At 48.8% G+C, this 18,377-nt stretch overlaps 1 protein-coding gene across 1 annotated transcript in view; it reads left to right on the top strand.

Moving 5' to 3' along the window:
- ITGB5 (integrin, beta 5) overlaps window positions 1-18,377 on the top strand; it is a 111,417-nt gene that overhangs the window by 69,722 nt on the left and 23,318 nt on the right. The window contains exons 9-10 of the mRNA XM_012641596.1: window positions 1,007-1,141; window positions 9,962-10,391. Coding sequence (XP_012497050.1) covers window positions 1,007-1,141; window positions 9,962-10,391 — 565 coding nt within the window. The remainder of the gene's footprint in view (window positions 1-1,006; window positions 1,142-9,961; window positions 10,392-18,377) is intronic.

Genomic DNA, 18,377 nt, shown 5'->3' with positions numbered 1-18,377 from the left:
TTGTTCCTTCTCATTACTGTATGGTATTCTACAATGTGAACATATCAAGGTTTGTTTTTTTTTTTTTTACCCCATTCTACTATTGACAGGCATTGGAGTAGTTTCCAGATCCTAGCTATTACAAATAATATTTCTGTAAGTATTCTTGCCCATGTCTTTTGGTGACACATGCATTTCTGTTGGGTAAAACCCTAGGGTGAATGCTAGGTCCGAGGTGGGCCTGAGCTTCAGTGGATACTGTTTGATGGTTTTCTGAAGAGTTATGCCAAGTCACACTCCCCCAGCAGAGTATGAGAGCCCCTGTTGCTCTCATCCTTTGCAACACTTTATGTTTTCAGTTTTTTATTTTTTTCTCTTCTGATGGGTAATTTTGACTAGATTTTTGTTTCATTCACTCTCTTGAGAACGTAATCCACACATGAAATTGGATTCTCTTGTGCAGTTTCAAACTCATGAATGTAGCCCTCCCCTGATGGAGCTGGGTGTGAGCGTGAGGATGACAGGGTGGCTTCCTGGAGAACGTGCCCACTGGGCTGACTCTGAAGGATGGTGAGGAGCTAGCTGGGGGAGAGAGGAGAGAAGGGCCGGTGGGCAAAGGCACATTATGCCTGGCACGTGTGAAGGCCCGAAGCCAGGAGAGCACACGGCAAGATTTGAAGAACTGTGTGTCTGAGACTGACGGTGGGATGAGAGGTGGCTCTGGAGAGGTAAGCAGGGACAGAGCCTAACAACCCCTTGAAGCAGATAATAATACCACATGGCAGGCTAACCATCATCAACTTCTCTAAGCCCACAGAAGGAGACCTCAGGCCAGGTCTAGCAAGATGGCGAGTGGGAGTAGCGGGAAGGAAAAGGGTAAGGGAGCAGCCGGGAACCAAGCTCACTGGCTCTTCCCTTGCTTGGGAAGAGGTGGAGGAAGCCATGTGGGCATCAGAAAACCAGTGTGGGTGCACCTCGGCTGCGGCCTTTACTGAGCGGTTGGGCTTCATTTTCTCTCTCCATCCAGAGCATCCGGTCTAAAGTGGAGCTGTCAGTCTGGGATCAGCCCGAAGATCTTAATCTCTTCTTCACTGCCACCTGCCAGGATGGTGTCTCCTACCCTGATCAGAGGAAGTGTGAGGGCCTGAAGATTGGGGACACGGTGAGTGCTCACCCCAGTTCACATGAACTCTTATTAGGATTGGTCATCAGTCTCTGGGTTCTGATAACTTCTGTGACGTAGTAGAGTCCTCTGGGAGCTCATGTCCTGTCTTCCTGTTCAGTATCCTGGGGGTGGTTCTGAAGCCTACTCTGCGGTGTGTGTTTAGAATCCCAGCTGGACTTGTTAGAGGGCCCTAGTCAACAGGCTCCCACAGTGCATTGCCACCTAAGGCTTCTCAAGTTGACATTGTCCCCTTGGTGTTTTAAATCATTGTCATCTTCACTTGAAGGGGATGTAGTCAGGTGGAAGAGTTTGGGTGGGAATCTAAGAGACCTGGCTTTTATTCCCAGTCTTCTGCACTTGCTCTGTACCTTGGATAATCAGACCCTCACTTTTCCTCTCTGTAAAATGGAAAGGAAACCATCCACCCATTCTGATTTGATGAAAAATAGAATGGATGACTCTACAGCAGTAGAGGGCACAGATGCCTTATCAGCTCAGGCTTATGTAAATGATGTGTAAAGATGTGTACCTGTGAGCCATACCAAGGACTTGAGGGTGGGAACAGGGAGGTGGATATATGTGGGCAGCAAGAACACAGATGCAGACCCTGGCACAGAGGCGGGCAGGGTGGTGACGCAGAGCTGCCCACATGGCTTCTGGTGGTCCCTGCTGCTGGGAGCAGACCAGGAGACCATTCCTGACTTGCTTTACTAACAGTTCCATTACTCAGGAAATAGAAAGCCAATGAAGAAACATTCTCTCACACACTTAAAAGAATCTGGTTGGAACAAGAAAAATTATAGAGGCCTTAAAATCAGCTGAGTGTATCCTCTGGGCATTCATAAGCACTAAAGATGGCCAAGGTGAATATAAGCCAACTTGCCCCTGGCTGGAGGGAAAGAGCTCGAGGAGATGCAGCTATAGCAGAGTGTCCAGTTACGCCCCAGCTGTGGTCTCCTGGGGTTTCCTCACTGTCCACTGTGGATCCTTGCCCATCCTCCCTTCGCAACTGCCCTTTGCCCGCTTTACAGCACACGGACACACCTCACCCTTTCCAGATCTTACCGTGGCGCCTCGCACCACCAAACAAAGGGATCGTTCAAAATACGATATCAAAGTTGGGAAAAGGAAAGACTCTAATGACTTGCTAACAAATCCTTTTCTAAGACAGGTTGCTTCCAAGTTTCTTTTGCTTTTAACAAGCTTGAAAGAAGGCCTGATCGAGTTGGCAGGTGATAATTCATGGCAAATGATTATTTATGGCATTTCACTCAGAGGGCATTCGTAGAACAAGGTGACATTGCTATAACAAAACTCCTTTTCCCATCTTTCTATTTATGTGAATGTAGATTTTGGGGCTTAAATCTCTACAAATGTTAAATGGAAATATAATTGATGCCAATCCCCATCTTGTTTAGCAACAAGTAATATTATTATGCATCTATATGAACTATTTGGGGGGAAGCCTTATCTCATTAAAGAGGCCCTAATAAAATTTTACTTTTTATTTTTCATACTTGTCAAAAGTTGCAATTTATTTATGTTTTGATCCATTATAATGATTACTCAATCCAGATGAAATTTTTAAAAAGATCCTAAAGCTTTACAGTCACAGGATTTAAAGAGACAGTTATAAAAAAAATGGAAGGAGGCAGAAATAACCAAAAAAAATAGAAAACACCCAACAACACGTAAGTGAATTTTATAGATCTGTGCATGGAATATTTGCTTCATTGTGTCAGAAAAGCTAAAGAATGGTGCATGAAATACACCCACACAAGGAACCCTTTAGTTGGAGAAATAGATACAGTGGACGAGCAGGGGAGAGGGCTGGACTGTCTAACCAGGCATACGGAACACACACAAGACGCGGGTTTCAGGAAGGCTCTCGACAATTTCTAATGACTTCCTTACGAATAAGGCAAATGAGATGGTTGACGACAGCACAGTCAGGCAGATTTGTAGCGAGTAAACGTGCTTTCTAGGTGTGTCGATAGTGTTCACCGGAGGGAGGACTTGACTGAGGTTCCGAACATCTCTCGTATGTTACTGTTTACTACTGGCTGGGGTTGGACTTGTGGGAAACCTATTTATCACATGTGAAGGGTCACCAAGCTGAAGAAAACGACTTTTCTTAAAAAGCAGGAAAACCGAGATTTAAAAATGTTTCTCAGAATTGAGCTGGGTTGAACTCTTTTAGTTACCAATATTAGTTACCAATATTACTAAGATATAGGAAACTTGGTTTGATAGTAAAAGAAAAACATCTGGTAGGTTCTAATGGCTCAAAGGCTCAATGCAAATAACCAGTATTGCTTCAGAAAAAAAAGAAGTACTGCCAATTGAGCCTGCGTTAATAGAAGTGTTTTGAAACTGCAGAGATAAAAATCCTACTCTTCTTTGTCCAGGCCAGACTGCTTCTGGAGTTCTATGTTCGGTTCTTTTTTTAATAGGAAAAGAGACAAACAACTATCACGATGAATTGTCTAGAAACCAGGAGGGCCAAAGGAACTGATGTTTGTTGATAGTAAGAACATAAAATCAGAACTCTTACGGATGCAAGAAACTGAAGCCAATTTATGCTGCCTTAAGTGAAAAAGAGAAAATCATTATAAATATATTGGGGTGCCTTATGGAACTCAAGAGGGAAACAGACTAGACAGTGAGTATATGTTCCCCAGCTAGTTCCCCGTGAGGAAGACATTGTTACTCATGTCGACAGATGAGAAAAGCCGAGGCACAAAGAACCAGTTGCCCGAGGCGCACAGCCAGTAAGCCTCAGAGTGGAAATTCAAAGCCAGGGCGCTCTGGCTCTGCAGCCAGCTCCTACACACCTCTCTCCTGCTTCTCGGAGCCCATGGTTCTGCTCTCCCACTGCTATTTCAAAGGACTGGCGTCGGCACAAAGTAGGACAGTGAGGCACAGGAGCCTCCATGAAGAGGACACAGGTTACTGAGTGCCATCACCCTACCACATTCAGTTCATGCAGCCTGTGGCCAGGCGGGGACGAGCTCGCTCATTGCAGGGGGACCGCCTGAGATCTGGGGATGTGAGTGAGCCGCCCAAGCTCACCCAGCTGAGAAGCAGTGGACTCACAGCCCAAACCAAGGTCTTTCCACTCCAATCCGGGTCATCTCACTAATCCTTGCCTCCCTATTCCACACGGAATCATATTAGTTACCATTCAGTGGGAGCTTATAACACACCTGGTCCTGGCAGGGGCGTTAGTGTTGCCTTCTCTGCTTCCTAGGGAGCTCTGTGAAGTAGCCATTACTTCCCCATTTTATGTATAAAAAGCTAAGGCTCAGAGGGGGCCTGAGACACTTGCCAGACGCCCACTGCCTGAGCCACAAGCAGCGGGACTCAAATCTGAGACTCCTGAGGCCACAGTCTACGCGTTCCCCTCACGCCACGTGCACTTTGGGACTAAAAGCTTCAGAGAAGTGTACAGTGGTGTCATTGCCACTTGTGTACGGATGCTGTAGTGTAGATTTTGCTTTTTGCTGGGATACTTTAGAAAAATAGGGAAACTATCCAGAAAAACATTTTAAATGGCAGTTTTTCACAAAAGTGAAAAATCTCTGATATATTGGGATGATTTTTAGAGCATTTGAAACAATAATAGAGGAAGGGTGTATCTCTCCACACTGGCCACCTTTGATAGCTCTTCCTTGGGGAGCTGGTGGCCCCAGGGCAAGCCTCCCGGCTGGCTGTTAGTTTCTTCTTACTGTCCTGGCGTTATTGTCTTGCTGTCCGAGAGCCACGGTCACATGGCTCCTGGCTCTACTGCAAGGGCCGTGCGTCTTGTTTTCTGTGGGTGGAGACAGGCTGGCACAGAGCGTCCACTCCGCTCGTCAGAGCCGGTGCGCTCACGAGGGCCAGGCCAGGCCAGCAGCCATGAGGGGCAGCGCTCTTGTGGGCCATGCAGGCAGTGGAGGCAGACCTGGCTACGGTGTCTGTGGGTCCCAGTGCAGAATGAAAATGTGGGGCCCATGTTCAAACATTATTAAGAATTTCAACCCAGCAACAGCAGAGCATTAAAGTAAGCATGGGCCCTTCTGAGTGGGGTCCCTGTGCGACTCCGCAGACAGACGCCCACGGAGTCTGCCCTGGCGTGAGAGGTTGGGGGGCTTTCCCTTTTTGAGGAAGGAGAAGGGTCTGTCAACTCCTGATCCCTGCGACAGAAGGGGTACACTTCCAGCTGGGGTAAGTCCGATTTTCTTACCCCTGGCCCAAGAAGGCAAACTTTCCCTCCCTCCTCTCAGGCTGCACTGTCTCCAAAGAGTTGACAGTTGGGCTTTGGCAACTGGGTGTGTTACTGGGTATGTGACTGTTTCCCTCTGGACATTTGTCCCAAGGGCATACATTTCAGAACTGGAAGTCCACTTGTGTTCAACAAATGTTTACGTGCCAAACACTTGCTCACCCAGGGTGTGCAGGCGAAGCAGATGGGTCAGGGCCTCAGGAGCTGGTGGAGGAAATAACCAAGCATAGAGGTGACAAGTGGCATGATAAAAGCCAGGCGTGGTACTTCGGGAGCCCAGGGAAGAAGGGCCCAGCATTGCAGAAGGGGTGCTGTTTGGGCTGAGACTTGGAGCACGAGTAGTTTTCCAGACATAGAAAGGGTGGGCAGGGTGGTCCCACTAGTGGGCATAGCATGTACAGATCCGCAAGGCGAGTCTGCTAGGGCGTGGAGAGCATCTCCCTTTTGCAGGTGGAAAGCAGCTGAGGGGAGTGGCCATGGAGGTGAGAGGAGTGGCCTGAGGACTGAGGGGAGAGTGGCCAGCTCAGGCCCCACGGTGGGACAGATGTGCCAAGCTAAGGGGTCTGGCCATTATGTGGCAGGTGGGTTCCATTCCTTGGCACCACGAGTTGGGAGGGCTGTGGCCAAGTCAGGCATTGGTGGGCGGTAGACGAGAGTATGGGGCACAGCTGAAGGGTCTAGGGACTCCCCTGGATAAGAAGGGGCAGGAGAAGCAGACAGGGTTCAGTTGTCACCAGGTATCGCAGGGTCTGACTTATGGATGAGGACATGGCCCATGGGTGGGGCAGCCTTGGGACAGCTGGATGAATGGCAGCCAGACAGATCTCACATGGTCATAATCACAGCTTCCTGCAGAGGTGGTGGGGGGCAGGCAAGGGCTCTGTGGCACTTCCAGCCAGAGGCGGTGGTTCTGTGACTCCCCTGTGTTCTCTGGGTTAAGACATCTGTCCAGCAAGAAGCAGGGAGGTGGCCAGGGCTGAGGGCCGAGGATGTCCTCAATGAGAAAAGCTCTTTGAATAGAACTTGGAAAGCCCCAAATCCAATGAGGTGCTCTTCTCCAGTGGGTTCTCTTGTTTCCCTAATTTGTCTCCCCTAATTCCCTTAATTGTAACACCAACAAGGGCTCACAGAGTGGACCCAACCACTGGGAGTCCATTGTCTCATTTACTGGCTTTGACACATCAGCATGCGAGTGGCTGGCTGTGCAACTAGCACTGACGCCCGGCACAAAGGGCCCAGCGAACCTTGCCACGGGCTTCCCACAGCACTCCCCCCACGCCAACCCCTGCTAACCCCTGCTCCTGTCCACTCCTGGGGCTCCGTATCCTGTGCCCGTCCCAGCTCTTTGTTTTGTTGAGATCCGAGTGAATCTGGCATCCATGTAGCCCTGGGTTTGGTGGGTTTGGGCTGGGGGGTGGGCAGAGCTTTTGAAAGCGTGTATCAGGCCAGCAGCCTGTGGGGGAACCTCTAAGCATCCCAATGAAGTTCTAATAACAAGACTGGGCAGGAGGGCTGCTTGCCTGGGACCTTCCACCGGGAGCTCAGAGTGGAAGAATGGCAAGTCTCCCAGAACTGGGGTGCCTTCAGTATCAGTCAGAGCCCTCAGCAACTGGGGAAGGGACACGAGGAAGCCTCGTTCCAGCTGCCGTCCAGCCTCCCTGAATTCTTTCCTCATCCAGCAGGGACAGTGGGCGCTCTGGAAGGAGGGGTAAGCAAACAGACTTCCTTGCTGTTCCCCAAGTGCTTTTTATAGTATTCCTGTGACCAGCAGCGGCTGAGACCCAGTGGCTACAGTGGACAGAGCAGTTCTCTGGTTATCAGGCACCTGGCTGTGTGCCAGGCTGTAGGGGACAGGCAGACGGCACCTCCATCCTGCTGATGCCTTGGCTGGGGAAGGCTGCGGGACCTGCTTGAAAGGCAGGCAGACAGCGCCCGTGGGTGATGGGGGCGGTGCTGATTCAGGGGTTCCCTACTTCCTTACGTACTCGGCAGACACAGACACACCAGCAAGAGGTGGGAGATTCAGTTCTTGCTTTCATTACTTTATCCCTTAGGCAAGTTTCCATGGAAGAAGGTTGCACTCACAGATGGATACTCCCCACAGTCTTTCAGTAATTCAGTGACTTTGGCTCTTGGTCCAGATTATTCCTTTGTAGTTCATTCTGTTTCTGACCTACAGATGCCTTGCGAGGCAAAGACTTTTCATTTAACAAGTCCAGCAATTGTAGCCTAGGAGTACAGGCCTTCCACTGTAGCTTGAAGCAAGCAACAAGAAACTTCGATCAAGTCACTGTTTCTTCTGGGGCCCAGAAGGGAGGGATGGCATCGGCCCCTCTGCGTTCTTGATGGCCCCACCCCTTCCCATCTGCACACTCAGGTCATTCCCAGCCCAAGGCAGGGAGATTTGGAGAAGCCTCTGGCCACCACTTTGGGGTCACCATCAGTGGTCCCTGCAGGAATCTAGGCTGGCTCTGCCTCTGTACCCAGATCTGGACACTGGATACCTTCCTCATTCTGCACTTCCGAGAGGTGACATGCTAAGGAGGGCACAGGCCCAGTTCTTGGCCCAGTTCCATACCTCGCCAGACTAACTTCCCAGATCCCACCAACCCTGCTTCCTCTCTGGAAAGGTCAGGGTGCCTCGTCCTAGCGCATATGCAAGAGATGCTGGTGGAAATGCCCAGCACGGTGCCTCGTGCACAGCAGGTACTTGGCAACCGGTAACTATTAGTGTCATTAACAGATTTCAGTGCCCAGGTAGATTCCCATCTTGTTTCTTGTCCTTGAGAGCCTCCTCGAGGCCTCGGAACTTAGCCTTGAACTTGCTCTTGTCCATCTTTCCCCTTTTTCCTCCTCCTCCCCACCCCCAGAGATGGAGGGTGAAGCGGAGCTAGTCCAAACTGCTGGCTTGGTGCTTCCAGGGTCTTCTGACTTTGGGTTCCTGGTCATGGTCCTCTGCTCACCTGTGCAAGCACATCTCGTTGAGACTCTTGGCTACTGCTGAGCCCTGGGTGTCTGTTGTCCAGGCCTCTGGAGCTGTGGTTTGCTGCCAAGCAGGACTTTAGCCAGGCTTTAGGGAACCAGGTCTGTCTTCCTGCTCAGTCCCACACACCCACACCCCCAAGCCCACCCAGGGTGTCCCTAGATGTTGCAGCATCTGAAGAGAGGCCTTTAGAAGTAGTAACCATCTCTAAGTGGTGGGAATCTATAGAATGTTTAGAAACTGATATTTTCGGTGCTCTCGAACATTGTTACTGAAGAGTGCCCGGTAAAGCAAGTTGATGATTTTTTAAAATTAGCCTTATTCCAACCCAAATAATAGAATTAAGAATAGTAACAGCTGAAAGTGGTTTCTAACCCACTCTGAGCTTCAAAATGATCTGAAGAACCTTTTGAAAGATAAAGACATCTGGGCGCAGACGCAGTGAGTCAGTTTATGGAGCAGGCTGGGCCCTGCTTGTCCAGGGAGCAAGGAAGAGCCCGCTCAAGGAGGAGCACTTCGTGTGGCATCCCGTCATGGCGTGCCGGCGCCTGCCTGTGCATTTCTGTTGGATGCAGAGTGTCCTGCTCCACGGGCCCTGCTGGGTGTTTGAACCCCTCGTGGCCCCTTACCTCAGTGGGGTGAGGAGGAGAGGGTGGGAGAGTTGTGCTGTAGTTCCTGGAAGAATCAAACCAAGCCTGGTCCTTGCTTTCCTGACATCCCAGCCTGGTGGGCAGCTGACAGGCCTCTCTCCAGCACCATCTGCCACACAGCTAGGCCCACCTTGCTGCCTGTTTCCAAGGCAACTCATGAGAACTCCAGAGTTAGAAACACTTCCTTACATGTTTTGTTTAAAAAGAAAGTCTTTCCACATATATGGCACATTGCATCAGCCAACTCTTCTTTAAGACCTCAGGGCCATGGGCTGATTGTGGAAAATGCAGCCGCGAGAATCACTCACAGTGGAGGAATTGGGGCCTGGGGTTTTCGGGTGAGTCTGCAGAGAGCTTGGGAGTCATTCCTTTGCCGGCAGGGAAGGAACCCTCTTTACGGGGGCAGGCGGGTGCTCTGCACCCAGCTCCTGGTGAGTAGGAGTGCCACCGTGCCCCTGCGTCTAGCACCAGGCCTGGCACAGAGGCGGTGCCCGGGAAATGCTCACTGACTGAACGACTTAGAATGGACAGGGAAGAGGCGTCTTGCAGGAGGGGTGGGGAGAGGACAGGATAGAGCAGAAAAGAAAGGGGAGAACAAGGACTGAGGAAACATGCATGAGTCCTCGTACCTTTCTGCGGAAGCCCATTTCCTCAGGGTCACAGGCTGCACAGAGGTGACGAATGTTGAGGAACCAAGCGCAGTGCCCGTCACGTGTTAGCACACCTGAATGGTCTCTCCAGAAAGTGCGAGAACTCGCTGATCCCGAGGTCTCTTCCTGTCAATAGTTGGGCCATTTCGGTGGATCTGCTTGTTGTGTGGAAAGGGCTGGAGTTAGCGGCCGCTCTTCATCAGGGGCCTACAGGAGTTGTGCCTGGGTGATCGGGAAGGCCACGGTGTTCCCTCTCTTCCTTCTGCCCAGGCATCCTTTGAGGTGTTGGTGGAGGCCCGGAGCTGCCCCGGCAGACACGTGGAGCACATGTTCGCCCTGCGGCCCGTGGGATTCCGGGACACCCTGGAGGTGGGGGTCACCTACAACTGCACGTGCGGCTGCAGCGCGGGGCTAGAGCCCAACAGTGACAGATGCAGTGGGAATGGAACTCACGTCTGCGGCCTGTGTGAGTGCAACCCCGGCCACCTGGGCACCAGGTGTGAGTGCCAGGAGGGGGAGAACCAGAGCGTGTACCAGAACCTGTGCCGGGAGGCGGAGGGCAAGCCGCTGTGCAGCGGGCGTGGGGACTGCAGCTGCAACCAGTGTTCCTGCTTTGAGAGCGAGTTTGGGAAGATCTACGGGCCTTTCTGCGAGTGTGACAACTTCTCCTGTGCCAGGAACAAGGGAGTCCTCTGCTCAGGTAGGTGTCCCCAGCAAGCACTTTGGCTCTGAGCCAGACCAAGGCCCAGGTGCTATTAGGACAGCCTCCCAAAGCCTGCCTTTTACTCAGGGTGGTGATGGAAAGTGTCACTACCACGGCTGTCCTGGGAGAAGACCGTGGACAGGCTTGCCCACCTTGTATACAGTATGCCGTATACAATAGCAGAGGGCACTGCCATAAAGTGTGGGCTCAGAGTTGGAGGGGCCTGCCTGTGAGTCATCCAGCTTGTTCCCAATTAATGCAGGACTGGCCTGCATAGCAATCCCCACAGGTAGAGCTATTCAGTCTCTTCTGGATTGCCTCCTTGGGACAGGGAGCTCACTGGAGCTGATAATGGCCATCCACTTGTTAGACATTGTAGTCATTGCTCACTGTTGCTCTAGAAAATCCATATGTTCTTACTGACTTAAAATGATACACATTTATACTATTACAATTCTGGAGGTCAGAAGTCTGATATGGATCTTATTCAGCTAAAATCAAGGTACCAGCAGGGTTGCATACCTTCTAGAAGCTTTAGGAGAAAACCTATTTCCTTGCCTTTTCCAGTTTCTAGAGGCTGCCTGTATTCTTTGGCTTGTAGCTCCTTCTTCTGTTTTCAGAGCCAACAGCATAGCATCCTCAAATCTTTCTCTGACGCTGCCTCTGCTTCTGTCGCCGCATCTCTCTCCCTGATGCTCCTGCCGTCCTCTTACATAGGACCCACAAGGATAACTCAGGAACGTCTCCCCATCCCCAGGTCCTTAATTTAATCACATCCACAAAGTCCCTTTTACCAAGTAAGGTAACACGGTCACAGGTTCCAGGGATGAGGATGTGGATGTCTTGGGGCAGACTGTTATTCCGCCTGCCACAATTTCCTCTTTGTATTGAACAGAAACTTGTTTCTTAGTAACTTCCTTGCAGTGGTTCACTTTCTAGATTGCCTGGAACAACCTGTCAAACGTCTGAAAGCTTCGTTATGTTTCTCTCTCCTCTCTCCTTACCTAGGCTAGACACCCCAAGTCTCTTCCTTCTCCAAGGGCTCTGTCATTTGCTAAGTGTGCTTCACAGAATCAGGCGCGATATTTCTCGTGCTGGGTAGTGAAGGCTCCGTCCACACTTCAGCTGAGCATCTGTTTCCTGTGACCTGGACCTTCCACTTCCACTGATGCATCGTAGCAATACATTCACTTTTCTGTTAAGGAGTCACATTACATGCTTGAACTTGTTTTTAATTTCACTACCAAAAGTTTGAAGGTTTTTACTTTTTGAGTGAACTAGAGCCAAGCCAAGTTTTCATTGTGTCATGTTCAAGTGCTGAATTTCTCGAATCTGCGCACAATTTACATCGATTTACATGGACTTTACGCTGATTCCAGTTATGTGGCGAGTTGGCAGTCCCCATTCTGCAGTTGCATTCTGACGAGATACTTTAAAATCATGTCTCAAAGGGGCCATTCCGTCCAATACCATGCCACCTGCAAAGATTGTAAGCAGAACCATGTTAGGCAGGACTGCAGTTTCTTCTACGAACTATTATCTGTGGTTTCTAGAATTCCCTCTTTGAGAACAGTCTTCCAATTGAGAAGGGTTGATTTGAAAGGGACTTGGGGTTCAGCTGGGAAGAGAAAGCATGAGGTGCGTCTGAAGCAAATCAGGAACATGTAAACGATGTGTCCCGTGGGAGGACTAACCGTCCCTCCAGGGTGGGTTGCACAGACGCAGTTAGAGGGTGCAGCTTCCTGCAGCAGACCTCACTATGAGATCAGCATGAGTACACCATGGGGGTGATGGGGCCAAAACGTTCAAAATTGGAATTGCACCAGAAAGTGCAGGACATAGGTATGCCATAGCACAGTAAAGTAAGTGGAAACATCAGGATTTGATGTGCCAAACATGCAACAGGGATTGACTCTTTCTCCATCAAAATGATGATAGATTGGTATTAGCTGGACGGCTCTGTCTGGGTTAGCAGAAAAAAATGTGGGCTCAGTAGCAGGCAGACCTGGGCCCAAATCCCATCACACCACACGCTGGTTGTGTGACTTTGGGCATAGAATTGTGAGGAGTAAGGGAATGTGTGTAAAGCACCGAGCACGCTACTTGGCACGAGAGGAGGATGCACCCAACGCTGGCTCCTTCATGAGTCAGTGCCGCACCCCCTGGGGAGCCGAGGCTGGTGCCTGGTGTGCCGGGGAGGCCCGCCTCACCCCCGAGAGTCCGCAGGCTTTGCCTAATCAATTCCAGCATGGTGGAATGGAGTTTCCATTCCCCTTAGTAACCACAGTAAAATTTCCAAGAAGCCCGCGGTGTCCGTAATTGTCTTTTTAGCAGTGTTTTTCTTTTAAAGAGATAATAGCAAACATGACAGAACTGTCTCTCCATTTTCTTCAGGCCAGAAATAACCCTCTGATATGTCTTCACCCCAGAAGGCTGCTGTGTCCGTGCTGCCTGGGAGCAGGGGCTTCCGAGTCAGACGACACACTCACATTTCATCTCCAGTTTATCAGCCCATGGCCTTGGTCGTCTTGGGCTTTTGCTTTTCCTGCCTTTAAAGATGGCCCAACACCACTTGTTTGTGCATTCTTTTGAGACTTGAAGGGGACGACAGAGATGAAGGCCCTGGCCTGGCGTATGCTAGACGCCTCCCTCCCTGGCTGCCTCTCCCTCTCTGAGTCGGGACGTTTCTCCAAATAGTGTGGGGCCTGGGAGGCGCAGGGCGAGTGGGAGATGGGTGTGAGTGGCCCTCGGTAGGGAAAACTTGTCGTTTGGGAAACAGGAATATTCTGTAACTGAGTGAACACTCAGCTTTTTTTGCTTAACCACCAGAACCCACAGTTCTTCTGAGTTCATCTTGCATCTCAGAATTCTGCCAGACCTCGTATCCACAAGGCCCCCGGTGCTCTTTCTCTTGCTCTTCCCTTCACCCCATGCGATCCTGTGGTGTTGGGAGACTCTCGCATATCACGGGGTAGAAAAACTGGAAGGTTGCCAAGCCCCTGAGGCTCCCAGATGAGTGATGCTTAAAGTCCTAACTCCCCAGGATTGTTGAGGCCGAATGTCTTCTTTTACCCTCACTGGAAAAACTATACACAGTCATTAAAGAAAACTTGAAAAATACAGGGAAGTTGATGGATGTGTGGTCAGTCTGCTGTCTGTCTCCTTCTCGGTGACCAGGATTAATTTGGACCATCTGGCAAACCAGACAAGGGGCTCTTTCCACCCTCACTGTCTCACACACGTCCCTTCCAAAGCTCTGTGTTCAGTCAAGAGAACGACCTTTCCAGAGACCTGGGGGATTATCTTTAAGTCTAGAATATTCTGAAGAGTAGAAAGAAATTTTTTAAATCATCTATAATTTCATGACTCATATTTTAAGAGGTTTCTCTCCATCTAAACTTTTTTCTAAGTTAATGTGGGTGGGTTTGTGACTACATACAATTTCGTATCTTTCTTTTTTTCATATGATATTATATCCTAAGAAGTACTTGAAGTTGCATTACTTTAGTAAATCATTGATTAGAACATTTTGATTCTCTTTCCCTTGCACCCCCAAGTAGCCTCCTCCACCCCTTCATTTTAAAAGCAACAACTAGTTGAAACATGAAGCTTCTGGGAGAAAATAGTTTCTGGAATGAGGTCATTGTTGTGTTTGACAATTTAGGAAGGACTTAGAACTGAGCCCAGCTCCAGGCAGGACTTGATAACACACGTTCCTGCAGCGGCTCCTCGCACAGGGCCGCGGCACCCAGCGTGTTCTCTCTCGAACCCTGCGGCTCATTCAGGAGGCAGCTGTGAATGGGTGGGCGAGGAATTCCAGCCCCCCGTTCCTTGGCACCTGTGGTCAGCTTGGGGCTCCCGCTCTGGAATTGTTTGCATTGGTTTTGAGTTCTTGGGTCACTGCTACATTTGGGGTTTTTGTGGGAGAGAAGCCTGTTTCCCAACCACCACTCTTGAAGGTGCTGACTCAGAGCCTCCCAAGCAGCTGACTTCAGCATTCTCTCACAGTTTACCTCCTCCCTTTCCCCTGCAGCCTGTGCTGGAAGGAAATCGTGTGGTCGTGGTCTGTCTCCAGATGGTGGTTGGGGGGTGCGCTTGAAGCAGTGGCTGAGGCAGGACCAGGGCCAGAATCGGTGGGGTCACCCTGGAGAAACTCCTTGCACCTTTCTGGTCTTTCCATATATAAGAGGCTCATCGTCCTCGCCCCCTACCTAAACACAGGACTGCGGGGAAAATGCAAGTGATTTCAGGTTTGGAAGATGTTATCCGTCATAAAAATGAGTAGTGAAGCAAATCAGACTGAGGTCTGGAAGCAGTTGAACAACTCTGTTACTACTTTTGTGACATGCTGTCGTGGGAAGGTGTGTGCACGCAGGGCTCTGTCTCTCCCACTGGTTTCTAGAAGCACAACCAAGAAAATGTTTCTGTCTGGAATATCTCTGTGTCTGTAAGGAGAACCTCCTGGGGCCAGCGTGAGGGTTTCTATTCTTTTGAGTCTCATAAAGTGTCGACCCTTCTGAGATCCTTTACTAATGGAATATGAGAACAGGACATCTTCTGTTCAGTCTTTTTTAATGGAATAAAAGATTCTTGTTCAGACTTTGTCATTCTCTGTTGGTTTCTATGCCCAGTTTGTTTCCTGAGGTTTGAGTTACTCCCTCATGGTAAACTGTTGAAATCAGTCTCACCCTGGATGCTTTCAGCAGTCCCTGTACTGGAGTACCTCGAATACCTTGCTAATGGTCAGCCTACTGCTTGGGTTTCATGTAATGAGAAAATTTAAATCAAATAGGATATAGAATTTTGAACAGAATCCTTTTGGTCTCATGACTGTGAGATTCCAAAAGTACATGTAAGTAAGGTCTCACGCGCGTGTGTGTGTGTATATATATATATAGTGCCTTTATAATGTGGCAAGCAGTTACAGGTCAAGGGGCATCTGCTGTCCCCTCCCAAACGTAAAAAATGGAGCACGACACTGGTGGCAACATTCTTAGCAGGCCAGGGCTAGCCTTCAAGCACAATTCTGGATCTGGGCTGACAGTTTCCAGCAGACTTAACAAAATTCTCTTAAACCTCTTCAGTTAAAGGTACTTCTGAGATTAAGGCCAAGTTCTCCCTTTCTTGATTCTCGCCAAATGAAATACCTCCCATGGCAACAGTTATCCAGATACGTTTTTAAAAGTATTTCTCACCATATTTGTATTGTTTTCTTTAGAAATGTCATTTTCACACTCAGAATCAGTAGCTTGGTGGCCATTCCTAGGGCTCGGGTCAATGCCGTACCTTCTGTCATTTGACATATTTGACAAATATGTTGCAATTGACATATTTCATAAATGGCTTGTTACAGGACCATCTTGAATGTGGTCTTCACGGCGAAGGTCTCCAAAAGTACCTTTTGAATGAACCAGGATTGAATACATTTAATTTCCAGGACAGGGGCCTCCTAGTAGGATTGCCACCACTGTGTGGCTCCAGTAGGAGCACCTAGAAACATCTTCAGGTTTTCTTCACCTATATTAATATTACTCTGCTCAGTTTGTTGATGGTTACACAGATGCTATTGGCAAATACAGGGATGCAATATATATATCTTCCAGAGAAAGGGCCCCTCTCCCCCGAAGGCATCCCTCAAGCAGAGCTTCAGGAACCAACGTAGCAATTTCTGTCACCTGATATGATGTAAATGCACATGACAGTGAAGGCCAGGAGAGTCCTGTTCCATTTTGCTCAGTATGGTGGCTCTGAAAACAATTTGTTACAGGATGCTTCAGTAACTGTCATTATAAGGAAGGATACACCTGTGATAGGTAAAGATACTTCCAAGGGACACCATTTACCAGGGTGGTCTCAAGGACAATGCGTGTGCCTCAGGATTGCATTGATAACACAGGCAGAGTTGCCAGGGACCATGTCGTTAACTAGCACAGAGATATTTCTCCTTGTCCCCTCCACAGGAATGCTTCAGGAGCCTTTGGAAGCATTGTCATGTAATGGCAAGAAAATGGCTTTGGAGTAAGACAAACCTGGATTTTAACCTGGCACTGCCCCTTTCTACCTCTATGACCTTGGGACTCCACTTAACCTCTCTGAGCCCTATTTCTCTTATCTGTCAAATAGGAGAAAAAACCTACCCCAGAGGGTTATTGCGACGATCAAACAGGACAACATCTGCACAGCTCCTTGTACCGTGCCTTACCACCAGGGCTACTGGATAAATTTTACACCCTTGCATCCCCCACACCCCAGGAACATTTTCTTCCATGGAGATAAACATCAGAAACATCCATGATATTGAAACAGGCTGCTTTCAGGAAGTTCTCAACAGACATCCCAAGATCAGGAATTCTCTAAGAATTCCATCTGAATCCAGCCACTGCTCAAGTTCACTTGAAAGGCAAAAAGGTACCAAAATGTGGGGCTTGACCATATAATGAAACAATGCATCTTTTAGACTAGTCACACAAACCAGGTGAGCTGGGCTGCTCAACTCTGGAGTCAGCCAGCCTCTTGCAGCCTGTGGTTAGAGAGTTTGGTTAAAGTGCTTTGGAAAAACTAGAGCTTAATAAGTACCTGATTTTAGACAGTGCAGCTACGAATATGGAAATAGTGAGCTCTTACTAAGGGTAATTTTGTTTTAGGCAGGTTGCTGCATTCATCTCATTCAACAAGAGTCCTCATATGCCAAGTGTCGTACTGGGTGCCAACAGTATAAGGTTGGAGTTGCTTACAGTCTTGAATTTCTAAATTTTTGTTGCGCCTGGAATTTTCCACTTCTCAGAAATCTTCTGGGATTCAGGAATGGGAATACAAATCATCTTAAATGTCTACCTTGCCCACTCAGATTTATTAAAGATTTTGAAAGACAAGAACCAGGGTGTTGGGAAGCATTTTGAGAACCTGCCTTGCTCTGTGCTCTGAGCTTAGCTGGAAAAGGAGTTTTCTCACTGCACAGATCCTGTTTCCAGAAACATCTTAAGCAACAATTTACCAGTGATTCCAAAAAGGAACGACCTGCACATCGGATCTCCCCTCACTCTCCTCCTCTCTCTACTTAGAAAGGGGAGTATGCAGACAGGACCTGTGATGATTCTGTGTGTGCCTTTGAACTTCAGGCCTGATCCTTAAGGTCATGAAGTTTGGCTGTGAAGGAAATAATGAAATGTTTAAAGCAAAGGAGAATCCTAGGAAGACCGTGAGAATAAGATCTAAGTCATGTAGGTTTGGGTAGTATTAGCTTTTTGATTTTATAGGATAACATGTTAAAAAACTTTCCATTCTTAAATTTAAAACTATGAGAGACCTCTGGTGGCTGGAATAGTTATTCTTAAGGCTCTTTTTGTTGCATTGCTTAGGGGTTGAGCCAACACTCTGAGTCTAGTCTTGACTTGAGATACTTCGACATAGTTGGTTATGGCTCTGGCGGGGTGGGGCAGAACTGGATGGAGCCCTGTTTTCCTTTTGGGTGAATGTCCATGACTCTCAAAACACTGACCTAAGAGCTCCACCCAGATCCAAATTCTCCCTTTAGTCTGGAAGTAGCTCTGAGTCTGACCTGCTAGAAGTGTTCCTTCCTCTTTTCAGGGCACCTTCCTGACCTGTGACCCAGAGGAGGGAGACTGCTATCACTCCATCCCATAACCCGCACCCCCCAATCTATCAGGAGAGCCCAACTGTCCCCAAGCTAAAGAAATATGCATCCCAGCTTGGTATGTTTCTTGACATCACAAAGTTGGCCTTTAGCAGTAGGTAGATGTCGTAATAATGTGAGGAGAATCTATTTCAATGCCCTTTTCACTATATTGAGATCATTTCCTTGGAAACGAGTGGGCTACTTGGTAGTATTTTGCACTCATCATGGCCAAGCACTAAATAGGAAGATTTTTTGCATCTCTCACCTTTCCTAATAGTGCACTCACACGCGGTGGGTCAGCTGTGTATTGCCTGCTTTGACTGTTTACATTTGGGGAAACCGAGGCC

This window comes from Propithecus coquereli, unplaced genomic scaffold, assembly GCF_000956105.1.
Source record: "Propithecus coquereli isolate 6110/MARCELLA unplaced genomic scaffold, Pcoq_1.0 Scaffold10, whole genome shotgun sequence".
Lineage (NCBI taxonomy): Eukaryota > Metazoa > Chordata > Mammalia > Primates > Indriidae > Propithecus > Propithecus coquereli.
This window is presented reverse-complemented; position numbering and strand designations above follow the sequence as displayed.